At 41.5% G+C, this 16,389-nt stretch overlaps 1 protein-coding gene across 1 annotated transcript in view; it reads left to right on the forward strand.

Annotated features, from left to right (window-relative positions):
* ppl (periplakin) overlaps nt 1-15,589 on the forward strand; it is an 18,487-nt gene extending 2,898 nt beyond the window's left edge. Inside the window, exons 2-22 of the mRNA XM_068596142.1 lie at nt 1,257-1,356; nt 1,495-1,649; nt 2,230-2,350; nt 2,467-2,592; nt 2,866-2,907; nt 3,402-3,563; nt 3,697-3,804; nt 5,063-5,158; nt 5,239-5,361; nt 5,446-5,592; nt 7,284-7,435; nt 7,543-7,652; nt 8,301-8,458; nt 9,120-9,298; nt 9,815-9,953; nt 10,667-10,860; nt 11,083-11,233; nt 11,363-11,446; nt 11,553-11,669; nt 12,289-12,381; nt 12,470-15,589. Coding sequence (XP_068452243.1) covers nt 1,257-1,356; nt 1,495-1,649; nt 2,230-2,350; nt 2,467-2,592; nt 2,866-2,907; nt 3,402-3,563; nt 3,697-3,804; nt 5,063-5,158; nt 5,239-5,361; nt 5,446-5,592; nt 7,284-7,435; nt 7,543-7,652; nt 8,301-8,458; nt 9,120-9,298; nt 9,815-9,953; nt 10,667-10,860; nt 11,083-11,233; nt 11,363-11,446; nt 11,553-11,669; nt 12,289-12,381; nt 12,470-15,142 — 5,230 coding nt within the window. The 3' untranslated portion in view covers nt 15,143-15,589. The remainder of the gene's footprint in view (nt 1-1,256; nt 1,357-1,494; nt 1,650-2,229; nt 2,351-2,466; nt 2,593-2,865; nt 2,908-3,401; nt 3,564-3,696; nt 3,805-5,062; nt 5,159-5,238; nt 5,362-5,445; nt 5,593-7,283; nt 7,436-7,542; nt 7,653-8,300; nt 8,459-9,119; nt 9,299-9,814; nt 9,954-10,666; nt 10,861-11,082; nt 11,234-11,362; nt 11,447-11,552; nt 11,670-12,288; nt 12,382-12,469) is intronic.
* The last annotated feature ends 800 nt before the right edge of the window (nt 15,590-16,389 follow it).

Below are 16,389 nucleotides of genomic sequence, written 5' to 3' on the forward strand. Positions count from 1 at the left end.
TGATCTCAAACATATCTCTGACTTCTGAGCGTTTGTTTCTTATTAGTTGACATTAATACAAACACCATATATTTACTTAAATCAGCCAATGCAATCAGCTTCTTTATCAGTCAGGCTGAAGTTGTCAGCTGAAGAATAAAAGACACGGTGTAGTAGGTGATCTAACACATATATTAAGCTATGAGTGATAGCACGCTCTACAAGCTCTTGCTCTTTGGCTCATGTTACAGTGAGTGATCGCCGTCACAGGGATTGGACTCGATGTGTCTATAGTTTCCTGAAAGGAGAGATGCCAACCATGTGACGAAGCTGCCTGTGTCAGTTAACCCAGAGAGCACAACATGTCAGAGACAGACACACATCTGGGATTGATGGGTGTTCTTTGACTGGATGGCAGATGTGTGCATACAAATGTTTTCACTTGTATAATGTTACATTTTATCATTTCCATCCAGTCAGGTCCACCTTTCATATATTGTTAGTTAATTAAACTTAAGTTAATAACTATGAATTTACTATATTATGATAATCATGTTTACTAAGTATTAGTAATGCTAAGTTATTGTATCATCAGTTTGTTTTATAAGAAATAATTAGTTTTCAAATGATATGTTGTATCGTAGCTGATAAGAGACATTCTGACAAAAGTCAAAACCATCTACAAACAAGATAGCAGAGAAAACAAAGATTAACCACTGACAAAGTATTAGCTCTTTAAATGATGTGTATGGATGGTTGATAATGTATTTATTCACCATTTTAATAAGGTTCTTTAATCATTGGCTGTAACTTTATAATAGCATCACAACCATTATCCATTATCAAAGTGTTACTAATATAAATAAACCCAGCTCATGGCTGTACGGTAGTGTCCACTCTGATTGTACAGTGGCGTCACAGAGTGGAGCATCTTCCCTCACGAAGGATCTTTGGTAGAATACAGACAGACAAGTTTGATTTTGTTACGTTTATAAAGTATGAAATGATTTTCCACTTGACACGCCAATTTTCATAACGCATTTTTCAACTGCTGCAGAAACACAGTTGAGGAAGATGTATAGGTCCCAGCTAAAAGCTAGAGCCCATATGCATTTAATACATGTCTGTGATGTTGTTTGGTATCTCACATTTTGATTGACACATTCGCATTGATGTTCACATCATGAAAAGTCGTAATTGTCTACGATGCTAAAGAAGGTGGGGAACATGGGAAGTAACAAACAGTTTGCTCACTCACCTCTGTGTTTGTCCTCCAGCGCTCCGTCCACAGAACTGAGCACTCTAATCGACAAGCTGCAGAAGAATGCTGATAAAGTGGAGAAGTACAGCTATGACATCGAGCAGAACCTCAACAAGGTACAGTCTGATAACACAGTATCCCAAAGGCCCCAGAAACCTGGTAATACTGACAAATACACAGTTAGATAGAAAGCTCTGCTTATCTAAATACCTTCAGATGATAGATGTTCCTACGGCCACTGTGTTTTTCTGCAGGATGTGAGTAAGATCAATGAGGGGAAGCAGCCTTTGTATCAGGATGACACCAACAAGAGAATCCTCAGCTCTCTGGAACTGCTCAGCAGCCTGGATGACGATGCTGTCAACGCCAAGCGCCTCCAGCATCCGCAGGCTGAGATGATAGAGAAGGAGTGAGTAGAGCTCTGCTCCATACTGGAAGGCTGTATGTGATATCTGGACTACATCTTGTGGACTACTAGCCATGTCATGTTTGTTACTGTAAGCAAGCTGCACACAACTCAAGGCGCGTCACTGTTTCATGGGAGAGAGAACTAGGCCTTGACTTTGTTCCAGAGGGTCATGCCATATCGCCACTCTCAATGCATTCTCAAATGTTCAATACAATATAAAGGCTACAATCTATTCCATACCAGTCAACATTAACACTTGAAGGGAAAAGTGGAACGCCTGACATACTTGTGTTGTTGTACTGATGTGTTGCGTTTACATGACTTGGGGAACAGGGGAAATTAGAAACATAGTGTCTCTAAATGTACATCCAACACTATTTTATGATGTAGCACTGCTGTGGAAGTGTGCATAATACTAAGCCATCATAGAGCAGGTTATCCGCATACCAGCCTTTATATGATCATTTACATCGTTGAATGTCAAAATAATTGTAATTATTTGTACCCATATAACTAATGTGTGTGTGTGTGTGTGTGTGTGTGTGTGTGTGTGTGTGTGTGTGTGTGTGTGTGTGGTCAGCATGAGACAGCTGCGTGAGAAAGTGCTGAAGCTGAAAGAGGACCATGACCGTATCTACCACCTGACCCGCACTGAGGGGAAGCCCACTATCAACTGGGGCAACATGATGGATGAGAAACTGGTAGGAAGCAGATCGGCACACTCAAACACCTATTGATTTTCTACATATACTGATCGACCAAACCTTCACTGTGTGATGGAGTGGAGTTGAATGTGTTGTTTTGTCTCTCTGCCCAGGACAACCTTAACAACAAGGGCTTTGGCCAGGACCTGCCATCTGTGGAGAACGAGGTGGAGGAACATAACATCTTCCACAGTGAGGTGGAGGCTCTGGCTCCTCACATCTCAGCCGGCGGAGACAAGGTACAAGCAGAAAGCCAGAAGAAGAAATGTTTAAGTGAAGCCTGATGTTTCCTTACACATAAAAGAATGGCCTCAGTGTCTTCCACACAGTGAGGCACACAGTTTATTAATCAAACACTGGTAATTGATTGGTATCGGCAGATACTGATACCCCAGATTGAATTGAATTATGGTTATGTATTTGTACAATTAAAAGTGGGGTGCATTGCATGCAAACGGTCTCCATTTTTAATTGACTCACATGACCCTCATTTTGTTTGTCTTGATCTACAGGAATACGTCAGTAGCCTCCAGTCGAAGTACGCCAAACTACTGGTAATCAGCCACCACACCCACATTTACTCTCTGAGCGCACGGGGGGGTGTTTTGTGTGTCTTACACCATGTCCTACTGTTTGAGTAATGTTTGAGCTAAAGTGGTTTAACTGGATTCCTCTGAATTTGTTTAAAAATAAGAAAAAACGGAATGCCAGAAATATCTCTGGAGCGGTTTTGCTGGTCTGGAGCTGCTTCCATTTACAGACCAGCAAATTAACAAAACAAATGTTTGCATGAATTTGAATACGTTGTATTATAAACATACTAAATTACACTACTGTTGCATTGAAGAGTGTACTAATGTATCCTGGTATAAACTGATGCATTCTATCTACAAACAGAACCATATGCTGTTAAAATAATTTGAAAGACTTTTCAAAAACATTTTACTATATTGTGAAATATTTATATACAAATATATTTAGCTTATCTTAAAATAACAGCTTCCAGGGAATCCAAGTCCTCATGTTTGTGTATGTGGTTGCTGGTTAGGCCAGTTCCAGCGCTCGTCAGCGCAACCTGCTGAGTCTGCGGAACTACATGCAGTGCTGCACCAATGAGCTGTACTGGATGGACCAGCAGGCTGAGGAGAGGATCAACTATGACTGGAGCGACGCCAACCTGGACTACCCTGCTCGCCAGAGGCAGTATGAGGTAGCGAACACCACACGCTATCAAGCTGCATACTGTATATTCAAAATGAGTATCAGTGCATGCAAGGATGGGCACTAGCAAACAAAACAATGTCGTCTACAGTTTACTCAGCACATCTGTCTTGTCTCAACAGAACTTCATTAGTAAATGTCTGGAGTCCAAGGAGGCCACCATTACCAAACTAAATGAGGATGGAGAGAAGCTGATTGCTGCTGAGCATCCAGGGAAAAATGTCATTGAGGTATAGACTATCCCTATATGAATTCTTAATGGTCATCTTTTTATATACTTTCTGCATGTGTACCTGGGCTATCACCTCCCATCAGGACTAAGCACCAGTCACAGTCCATAGGCACAGCTATGGGAGAACTTTGTGGTTAAGTGGGGTGGGGATGGCATGAGACTTTTACAAAAGTGGATGAATCCCTGGCTGTGATGGCTCTTAGTGGAACAACTCTAATACAGACAACCGAAAATCTTTATGTCCGGCTTCAAAGATGATATCCAGTGTGTGTACAATGGCCGCGTTTCCCAGATCCGATTGTTCTTAAGGACTTAAGAAGGCTCGAAGGAAGGGTTCGGCTAAGAAGGAGTGCTAAGATACGAGTGTTTCCCAGGCGCGTTCTTAACTACCTTCTTAAGATCCTGTCGAAGAAGCTTCTTAAGATGCTCTCTTGCTGAGGCCGGTGCCGTCCCCCACCACCTCCAGGATCTCCCCACTGCGTAAAAACGCAGCGCGGCCAGGAGCTGCGCCTCCGGGCTGAGGGCAACATTGCAGCGGGTTGGCCTCTGGATGTGTGGCGTTGCATCTCCACACCGGGAAGCCGGTACTTAGACTGGACAGCCCGGTCTGACAGCACATTAAGTGGAGAAATGCTGACGCTCATATGCATTATGTAAACTATCTGGCTTCGCGCACAGCGACGCTGTTGGTTAGCAGCGAGGTGATGCTGTATTGCAGCCGTGGTGTCTCTCACATGGACTTCAGCAACACCTTTAGACGTGGAGCCTCTGAGGTTCCAGCCGAGTTCAGTTACACCTGTCAGTTTCCCTGATATCTGTGAAATACCACAGGGTTGTTGATGTTTTTATAGCTAACGTATATGCAGATGCCGAATGTGTGTGAAAACGTAATGAGTGATAGTAATGCGGATTCATTTTATTTATGTAGCTACAGGAACACAGGGAAAATTTTAGTCTTCAGCTGTTAAGAGTGGGTCAGACTGATCTTACGTTTCCTTCTTAGTGAAAGATCGTCTTAAGCTAAGAACGACTCTGGGAAACACGTCCTTCTTTCACAGCGCTCTTAAGAGCGCTTAAGAGCGTCTTAACAAATCGGGGAAATGCGGCCAATATCTGTTGTTTCTTCATATACAGTAGACGTATTAACCTTGCCTTGAACTGTGCAGCACTTTAACTTTCGAAAATGTGCGTTAAATACAAAATTTCGACAGTGTATTTTTAGCACTCAAGTGCTCACACACTTTGTTGTTTGTCAGGCTCACATGGAGGCAGTCCATGCTGACTGGAAGGAGTACCTGAACCTGCTCATCTGTGAGGAAAACCACCTCAAACACATGGATGAGTACCACAAGGTTAGACATTGTAACAGGACTGTACACATTTTACACACACATTTAAACAGGTAAAGCTTACTGTGTGCGTGTGTGTCCAGTTCCAAAAGGAAGCGCGTGACACTCAGGACCTGCTGAAGCGGATGGACACAGATCTCAACCAAAAGTACAACCCAGAGTTCAAAGATATGTATCAGATGGAGGGTCTGATAACGGAGCTGGATGTGAGTATTTCTTTAATACTGACCGACTGTACCACTAACTCATTCTACAACACTAGAACATATGGTACCTTTGTGTGTGAGTAGGACCAAGCCAAGGCCGTGGACCACTTTGATGAACGGGTCAAGACTCTTCAGAAGCGCAGCCTGCAGGTTTTGCCTCTGAAGTACCGCCGGGAAACTCCCCCGAAGCTGGTGCCCGTTGAGGCTCTGTGCGAGTTTGACACGGACGAGGTATGTAGTGTGTAGCTGCTAATACTTGGCATTTGTTGCTCATTAATAAATGTGATAAACTAAGCTCCTTTACTTCCACATGTTCAAGTCCTCAGTAGCTTGTCAAGATGAAAAGCTTCTGAAAAAGAGTTCCGGCTCATCATGTTTCTCACAACACAATGGGGATTAGTTTAAACTAAGATTAGAATATTGAACTAGCTGATTGCTTAGTTGGGTGACAGTATTTAGGAAAATCTTTACTTTCTGCAACTCTTGAAATGTGGCACCGCATTATTTACCAGGTAGCTTGCCACTGCAGAGAAACCAAACCACTGTTGACTACATATTTTCTCTGATTTTAGTTGTTTAAGACAAAAAAGAGATTCCACCGTTTTTCTATTGGTAAATTAATGTTGTAGTATTTCCTTCTGATTTCCTCTTTTAATACTTTTTTCCAACTGCCTTTTTTCCTTCATCTTTATCATCTAATTGCCTCACTGTGCTGCAGTGACCCCATTTCAACTGAAAGCAGTACATCTTATCTTTACTTTGTGCCATATATCTCTGTCACTGGATATCAGTCTAATTCCAGGCTGTTCTCTCCAGTAAGAGTGCCTGACTAAGCACTTTGTCTTTGCGTTGCTTTTTCTAAGTACAAGGCCTCTAACTTGTTGGTTTTGCGATGTAATGTATTCAAATCCCTTCAGTAGGGAGCTCAGGCTGACACTCTGAGTATTTCATATAAAACCCCTCAGGATCAGAACACGGGGGATTTGAGGAAGTCTGCGCTTCGACTAAAGAGCCTGTGGAGCGCTTAGCTTATGTGTCGCAAAGCTCATCTTCTAGAGGTTGTCTCTTGACCTCACTGATTCCAGGTTCTCATTATTGCCCATCATGTACAGTACAAAATGCATTTGTTTAGCTCGCTAGCAGATGTAAACAATCCATCCTAAAACCCATCAGTCCTTTTTTGGGAGCCTTTTTTTTTTTTTTAAATGAGTCAATAGCACCGATTTTTCTGGTATCGGACACAAATCCATTTTGTCAGGTTTAAAAGGCTTTGTCTGTTTGGACATGCATGTAATCTAAACACTTGTTAAGAACTACTTTGAGGCATCCTTTTACTTCAGGGTGATTAGAGTATATTGTAGCATTACCGACTTCTACTGGAATAACTATAGACTATTAAATCAAAGGTTCAGGTACAACTAAAGATCCTCCCTGGCTTGGGTGAGTGACTCACTCCCAACCCGGTAGGCGCAATCCACCGTTTTTCTGGAATGGCCTCAGACATGGACAATTAATTTCAGTTTAAATTGTTCATAACTGACATGGACGATTAATTTCAGTTTAAATTATTTATAACTGAAAGCTAAGACACAGATATGTATCATTCCACCAGGTTTAAGTTACAATAGTTTTGTAAAAGGCTTTTACGCATTCAAATCTTTTGCTGCCAGCTAAAAAATGAACAAAAGTCCTGCACAGTGAAACAAGAGCTCTGATTGCCAAAGACACACAATGGTCACAAAATCCAATTCAAAAGCCTCTTTTAAAGATTAATTCTGTTATTCCCATTAAAAGTCAATAAGGAATATGTTAACCATGTTCTGATGAAAGCTGTTTTGTGTTCTAGAATTTGCCTGTTTGAGAGGAAAGTACATTTGTGGTGCAGTACTAGATGACAGACTGTAATTGTTGGACATGTACAGGGGCCGATTTTGCGTGGGGAGAGGTACACTCTGCTCCGGAACAATGGGGCCAAATGGGACGTGAAGGACGCAGCTGGACGTCAATTCACTGCCCCGGCCGTCTGCTTCATGATCCCCCCCACTGCCCCCGAGGCACTGTCCGTCTCTGACAAGTGAGTGTGTATGAACACGTACAAGACAACATTTACTGGATGACAATCTCCATTACATTTTATTCCAGTGCAGCTTTAACAGTTTCTTATGTTCCGTGGGCTTCCAGCCTTGCAAACCAGCAAAAAGCTGTCAAGCAGAAGATGGCGAGTAGCAGTGCAACTCTGCAGAAACGCTTCGGGGAGCTGAAGAAGGAGAGCGGGACTGGCACAGCTACAGGTACAGAACACATCCAATTCTGCTGTCCTGCAGCTTTTAGGACACTTCAAGCAACTTGATTCGTTTGTTGTTCTGATTGTATTTAACATGATGTCACCTCATACAGCTGTGTTTGTAATGAAAACGGTTAAGATCCAACTTGCAGGAAGAGTAATTAAACACCCAGTTTATATGGCAGGAACCTACAAGAATCATAAAGATTTGGCTCTGACAGATTAAACTATACATAACTTTTATAAACTCAAAGGTTTTAATATACTTATAATACGATACTTGCTAAGTCAAGACTGGAATATCAAGTTAAAGATTCTTTAAATGTTGTATTCACAATTGGATGCATTCAGGATCCATATCAGGATCCATATCCTGAATGTGAAGGATTGTAGTTGGGTAATAAAACATGGTCGACTCAGCCTTAGTGATTTGATTGTCCAGACACAGTGTACATTTAGTGTTCAACCATTGAGTGACTGAAAGAAGTTTATTAGTTCAGATTGTGTCATAGACATTTCAGTTGTGTAATTTCTGTCCGCTACACAGCAATTACTCTTTCACCCGTTTACTGCCGACCAGACCTGTCAATATGTGCCATAGAAGAGAATAGATAACGCCAGACAATAAAGCTCATTATGTTGCGTGTGATCTCAGACAAACAGGAGCAGCAGTGCCGCCAGCTGATGGCCGGTCTGGACAAGGTCGTCAGTGACCTTGACAAACAGGAGAAAGGCATTTATGCTCGAGTGCGCCCGCCACTGGAGCAGAGCAGGCCCCTGCAGGACAGCGCTGACCGCCTGCAGGATATGAAGGTAAAGACTTCCACTTCATTCTTGATAATATGAATCTAAAATCTCTGTAGATGCTTTTCCTATTCATGTCAAATGAAGTTCAGGTTAGGTTAGCGAGGTCAGTACAACACAGCAATGCAGCTGTAGTTGTGTCTAGAAATGTCCGGTTCTCAAGGGAACTTTAGTCAGACGCCTGCACTCCTCAACACACACACACCTGTATATCAGTATGTTGACACTAGAGAAGCAGACTGGACGTTACACGTCCCTTTCTGTGAGAAGAGATGAGAACACAGAATTATCCTCCTCTTGACAGTTTAGACCCAATTAAATGTTACTTTGCTGATGATATGTTGATGAAGGAAAACCGTGTATCAAAGAGCCGAACTTCCGGCTGTTCGTGGTGTTGTTTTAGACGCTCAACCTGCGTTGACTGGACGACTCCCTGCCTTTGCAACCGCAGCGCGTGTTACTTTACCTGTGATCAAGGAAATAAATTACGAGAACGGGAGACGTTGTCGAACTGAATTTTTCTGGAGGCGACACCAGGCTTGCAATAATTATACATGCTAACATTCTGTTGATGTATTACACAACATCCACAGCTCTCAATTAAGCTCAAAAAGCTCAGAGAGGGTATTTGTGCCTTTGACAACTCACAAACTCGGACGTTTCCCTTCAGGACATTGCTGCTGCTGTCAGTAAGATTGAACCAGAGAAGGCCTCTAAAGTGCAGGAAGCAAAGAGCTTCTTGGTCTCCAACCCAACGTGTGCCAGCGCTCCTCAACTTCACAGCAAGGTGGACGAAGCCAACAAGAAGTCCACCAAGATCGAGCAGCTTCTTCAGTGCTCTCAGGAGAAGTACGGGGCTTGATTTGTATTTCTGTCTCTTTGTTTGTGGTAATTGTGATTGTTGTGGGAGTAGTATTCCTTAATGGGCAGGTGCATTATTAGTATTATTGTTTGTAGGTTGTTTTTTTTTCATTCTGTAGCTTTTCAGTGGTATTTCCTATGTTTTCAAATCCAAATATAAAATACCATTATGTTTTATTGTTCCTAGTCTTCCTGTAAATATTTTTTCTCACGTGACCTGACATAGGTTTCTGCATCATTCTTATGTATAGGCGGTGTTTTACCTACAGTAGTTAGATGACGATTAGCACGCCCACAGTCAGAGACACACAATAACACAAACAAACTCATTAGTGCAGGTGACATCTGTGCTCTGCAGGGTCAAATTAAGCATGGAAAACAGTGTCCATATATTCTAAATACTCTATACATTTTCATTACTTACTTCACAGCTTTACTATTTCATTTATTATTATATTGTATACAATTTTCCACACTGAATAACTGCACTTACCTTTTTTTTAGACTGAAGAATTCCAATCAGCTGGAGACTTCCCTTCAAAATGGAAAGACTTTACTGTCCACCTATGAGAACAAGCTGGCCAGGGAGGAGGTTGCCCCATCTGACATCTCCTCGCTTGAGAAAACACAGCGGGAGCTTGCAGTAAGATGCCTCTTTCCTTCTTTGGCACACATTACAATGGCTCTGGTTTAAAAAGAGCATAGTGACAAATTAAACATTCAAGATACACCATGGTGTGTTTTATCACTACTACTGCTACAGAGCAACAAATTGATCAGCAGGTCCCCATTTAATTTGTTTTTGTATCCTGCACATGTACACACACACACACACACACACACACACACACACACACACACACACACACACACACACCAATACTTTGATATTGTCTAAATACAATGGGTTTCCACACAAAGTTACATTATTAACGAAGATGGATCCTGTATTACATGGTTTTGTGATCCCTCCTTGACACAATACATATGAAAATATATTCTTTAAGACTTTATAATTTGGCTTCTTGATCAATTCAATTGAATTGCAAATAAAGACAAATCTTAGTTTATATTGTGCTCACATCTTTCCAAATATGCTTAATCCAATTGCATTTATTTACGTCACCCGTGTCCCTGATTTATAAAAGTAAAAAGATGCCGTCATCACAAAATATTCAGTATAAGATTCGTACAAGGATTACACGCTTTCAAACATTTAGCAAGTGCTAGAAGCAAGAGTTATCTCCAAAAGAAAGAAAGCCCCAACACGGTGTCATTTTATCATTGTCTGTATTATTCTTTCCTTAATAAAACATACAATGTTTATTTAATTAGTCTGCCTTGTCACTCTGGTAGGATATTGCATCCGACCTCAGGTCCAAAAGGTCTGTTATCGCTGAGACGGAGCAGAACCTGCGCTCGGCCAAAAGCAACTGTGACATCATGGCATCCAAATTTCAAGAGCACTGCCCCGACATTGAGAGGCAAGAGGGAGACGTCCAGAAGCTCAACAAGCGTTTCAATAACCTAAACAGGCAGACCGACACCAGGTAAGAGGGTCAATAATAATCATTATTTTATTGGAAGAAATTTTGCGCAAAACATCACAAAAACACATATCATATATATATTTATATATATATATATATATATATATATATATATATATATATATATATATATATATATATATATATATATATATATATATATATATATATATTCGATTTATGTAGGCAGTGTATAATTATCTCTTTTGCTGGATGTTGCAGGTCTCAAAGCTTGCAGAGAGCAAAGATGGCGTACAACAATTACCGCAATGATTATGACAATCTGAACAACTGGCTGTCTCGTGTCCCGAACTACGAGCCCCGTGAAAGTGATGACAAAAGAGAAGTGGAGACCAAGCTGAAGAATCAGAGGGTGAGGGTGACGAGCGAACAGGGCGATACATATTTACACACGCATATTTCCTGGTATAGAAAAACAATATTCAGTCAGTGGTGCTGGAGAAAAACTATTAAAAGAACTTTGCTATTTTCTTCTTTTTAGAACTTGCTTTCTGATATTGCAAGAAAGGAGTCTGACTTGAACAACGTGTCAAAAAATGCTCAGCTTTACCAACAAGCTGTCAAAGTAAGATATTCATTGATTTTTACCACTACATAACTCACTACCTTTATTTTGCAGAAATTAAATAAGAAGATGTTTTGATGAATGGTTTACTGGTTCTTCTTTTTAGGACTACGAAAATGAAACTGAGAAGTTTAGATCCATCCTTGACATCGAAGATGGACTTGTACCTCAGACATACAAGAGGAACAGACTGGAGTCACCTGCACAAAGAGTCAAGGCAGAGGTAAGACACACCAGCTAAGCTTTCATGACATGTCACTGTCCATTGAGTCGGACAGCAGACATAAATGTAGGGAAATAAGCAAGTACTTCAAAGTACATCTTATCTTGATTAACTCCATCCCTGCTCTCTATAACCTCTCCCTGGTAATAAGTTAAGTTAAGAAAAACACAACTGTGCTAGCTCTTTCTTAGCATAGATTGGCCATTAAATCCCCGAATACACATTTGAAGGGGTGCTTTTAGTAAACTTTGTATAGCACTTCCATAATGTTGGGGAGCTTGGGAGAGACAGCTTGGAAATGACTGAGATATCCAGACGATTAGTCCCTAGTCTGAATCATGCCCCAGGATCCCACATTTTTCATAATGCAAACATTTTGTGTCTTTTTTTAAACTGATAACCGTCCACATCTTTCAATAACGCACTCTACGTTTATAACACAGCCTTTCTGTTAAAGATGTAAGATAACTCAGCTGACATCATCGGGGTGTCAGTGATTGTTTCTGACTTTTCTTTGATGTACATATTAGCACATAGTTTTCCCCAAAAAGTTGTAAAACACGGAAGTAATCGGGGTTTACTGTATGTGCTTTTCATGTAATTTTGATGTCATTTACAGGAATCTGCTATTGAGGCAAAGTTTACCGAGGTGAATGCTGTAAACAAGCAAAAGCTTCTGAATTTGGAGTTTGCCCACAGTCTTCTCAACCAGGTGAAATATGTTCATATTATAGTTATAATTATTGTTATTATTGTTATTATTATCAATATTAACAATGAGGTTGATTTATCCTGAACAGCAACCTGAGATCCCTTTAATCCAGTCTACAAATGTCAAGTCAGTCAATGCTGCTGCCCCAGGAGAAGAACCTTGGAGGATCAGGAAGCAGCTGGAAGATGAGGTCCAGAGGAGGGAGCAACTAGAAAGAGAAATTGAGACTATCCAGTCCGACATATATGTCCTTGAAGGACAGAAGCCCCAGGACACAATTGTCAAGAAGGAGCTGATCAAAAAGGTTGCTGACCCCCAGCTGGATGAGGAAGTCCATAAGGTACAGCAGAAGCTTTCAGAAGAGCGTCGCACTACCCATGTCCTGGTTAATGACCTTGAGGTACTAAAGTTGAAATTGCGTGGCCTTGAGACTGAAGTCAAAGAAGGGGCACAGCAATACACGGTCAAGGAGGTCTTGCGTATAGAAAGAGATCGTGACCAGGAGGAGGAAATGCGCAAGCTTCGGGAAGAACTTGATGAGCTAAGAAGGCAGAAGTTGGTGAAAGACAATGAGCTGATTCAGATACAAAAGCAGGTGACACTTCTGGCTGAAGAGAAGAACAGGGAACAGGAGGTGATCACCGAGCAGGAGGTGATCAAAGTGCAGAATGATCCCCAACTTGAAACAGAGTACCGGGTGCTTCTTGACCGGAGGCAGAAGGAAACAGATGGCAGGAAGCAGCTGGAGGATGAACTCCAATTTCTTCAAGAGAAGCTCAGAAGGATGGAGAAGGAGAAATCAATGGCCGAGGAGAAGATTTCTATCAAAGAGGTTCTGAAAGTAGAGAAAGATGTTACCTTTGAAAGAGAAGTAGAAAACCTCCGAAGGCAGTATGAAGATGAGAAGAGCAAACGAAGATCATCACAGCGAGAAAAGGCTGACCTCGATAGGAAAATTACCAGCCTAGAGGAGGAGAAGTCCAAGGTTGTTATTCAGGAGAAGGTGCGAGAGATCGTCCGCCCTGACCCTAAAGCTGAGAATGAGGTGGCGAATCTCCGGCTTGAACTTGTAGAGGGACAGAGGCGCTGCAGGGACGCAGACTCCCAGTTTAAGTTACTGCAGGAGGAGTATACCATGCTGAAGAACAGAGGACCTCAAGTGGAGATCAAAGAGACCATCAAAGAAGTCATCAAATACAAGACAGATCCACAGACTGAAAGAGAACTTGAGAGACTTCGCAATGAAATCGTAGATAAAACACACCAGACTGAGCAATCTGAGATGGAAATTCGCCAACTTCGTGATGAAATTCAAAGATGGAAGGACACCAAACCGCAAGTGCAGACTAAAGAGGTGATCAATGAAGTGCTGCAGTACAGAGAAGACCCCAAGACTAAGGAAGAAATTGAAACTCTCAAAAGGAAATTGGCTGATGAACAACAGAAACGCCTCAACCTTGAGGGAGAACGGTCAGCCCAAGAAGAAAAGATCAGACTGAGGAAAATTGATTTGTCTCAGGTCCGCGAGAAGATTGTCCAGCAAGAAGTGGTGAAGATGGAAGAAGACCCTCTCCTCAGATCTGAGTGCAACACCTTCTCACAAAACATCAATAATGAGCAGAAACAAAAGGAGAGCCTGAAAACTGAGCTCTACCAACTGCAAAGACAGAAGGCTGATCTTGATCTGCAACTGGAAGAACTGGACCGTGAGCGCAGGGCAAGGCGTGATGCAGAATTGGAGATCCAAAGGCTTCGGGTCAGACTTCATGAGCTGGAGCTTCGGGACAAAGAGAACCGTGAGAAGGTGACTGTCAAACAGAAGGTAGTCCTGCAACAAGATCCCCAACAGGAGAAGGAACACTCTATTCTCAGACTACAGCTCGATGAAGAGAGACACAAACGCACTCTGCTCGAGAAAGAGTTGAATATCCTCATCCAGCAGCAGCTCACCCTGGAGAAGATCGATGTGAAAGAAAGAGTTGTCCGCACTGAGAAAGTCCAAGTTGAAAGGGACCCAGAGGCTGAGATTGATATTGAGAACCTAAAGAGGACTCTGGAAGAGGAGAAAAGGAGAAGGAGAGAACTTGACCAGGAGCTGGCCAGCACCACATCAAGGCTCTCTGATATGGAGTTCTCAAACACCAAATCTTCGAAAGAGCTGGACTACATCCGTGATGAAAGTGGCCGTCTGCAGCAAGAAAACCAAAGGCTGCAGAATGAGATCCGCAAGCTTCGGTCCGAGATCGAGATCACCAGCAAAGAGACTCGGCTTATCACTGAGTCTGCACCAAGGGAGGAAGGAAAGAACCTGGAACTAAGGCTTGATTCACTACAGAAGGAACTAGCAGAGCTCAGGGGCATAACCGGCCAGAAGGATGAGGAGATCGAGAGGCTTCAAAAGAACCTGGTCTCAGTGAGAATGAAGAAGGAACAGAGGGAGAGCCATCTGCGTAGATCTATTGTGGTCATTGACCCAGATACAGGCAAGGAGATGCGACCGGAGGAGGCCTTCAAACTAGGTCTGATTGACTGGAAGATGTTCGTCAACCTGCAAAGCCAGGAGTGTGACTGGGAGGAGATTTCGGTCAAGGGCCCCAAAGGAGAATCCTCAGTTCTTCATGACAGAAAATCAGGGAAAAAGTTCTCCATCGATGAGGCGTTGCGACTCGGGCACATCACTAATCGCCAGCTTCAGCAGTACATAAACAAAGAAATATCCATCCAAGAGTTTGGCGTCATGGTGTCAGGCAAGAACAAGTGAACACAAACATGTTAAGGAAAATAATTTTTGATTTGTTTCTACAAGATTCCCTCAGTTTTATCTTTGTTGTTAACAATCTCCTTTTGTTTTATTCGACTTCCACTCTGACTTTAACTATGGTGACTTGACATTACTGTAATGATGATTCTTAAATGTTCTTTGTATTTATTTGCTTCTGCATATTAAATTTTGTGGTACTGGCATAATATATGGTTTGATATTAGTATTATTACAGCCTACATAACATTGTATGTGCTAGGAAAGGTTTGTTCAGCCAAGCTTTAATTTCTTACACTGGGTATGAGGGAAGAGGACATATATTTTGTGTATCTTTATTTGATATTTCCATTAAAACACGGGTACTAAAAGTTTCATTCATTTATGTGGTTTTCCAAGGTTTACTGGAACTAATGTGTGCTCTGTAATCTTCAATAAAAGACCAATCAAACTGGAAGTTGAATGAATTATTTTTTTGTCATTTAATTTAGTATGCTATATTTGAAGATGGAGATCCCATGCAGAGCATTTAATGTCTAAAAATAACAGCTCAGTGATGGCCCTGCACCAGCAGAGAAGCATAATGCCACATTGGTTTTGTGCTCAGTTATATGCCACTCACAGTGGTTCTTAACTGGTCTGGCTCCGGGACCCACCATCACCCCTTGATGACAAGCTGCGACCCAATTCAACGAACTTTCTCAACTTCTCAAATGTATTTAATGAAAAGATGGTGCAGTTTGAACATACCGAATATGTATGCCAACACAAAAACAAGTTTGATCATGAACCAAAAGGACTAGCTGGTTTAATTCAATTCAGTTTATTTTGTATACTCAATTAGCTGCATTTTAATTAAAAACCAAAAAGTGCATCTTCAGGACATTAAGTATTACAACATGCATAACAATTCAGAATCTTCAGCCATTTTTAAACCGACTCAACAGCTTTCATGCACAAACAAAATAATCCAACAACTGAGAAGTAGTTTCAAAAAGACTCAAATGACCCAACTTTAAATACACACTCACTGAATGATGAACTATGACAAACACTTTACTATGGAAAAGTCACTGTCTTAAGGAGCTTTTGTCAAGAATTCTCCTCACGACCCCCACATTTTTTTTCCTGTCATATATATATATATATATATATATATATATATATATATATATATATCATTTATTTTCGACTACTTTTCAACAACATGATGCATAGTGTCATACTAAAGCCAACAACGGATGTTACAT

This window comes from Clinocottus analis, unplaced genomic scaffold, assembly GCF_023055335.1.
Source record: "Clinocottus analis isolate CAN_PGR_092001 unplaced genomic scaffold, fCliAna1.0.p SCAF_34, whole genome shotgun sequence".
Classification (NCBI taxonomy): domain Eukaryota; kingdom Metazoa; phylum Chordata; class Actinopteri; order Perciformes; family Cottidae; genus Clinocottus; species Clinocottus analis.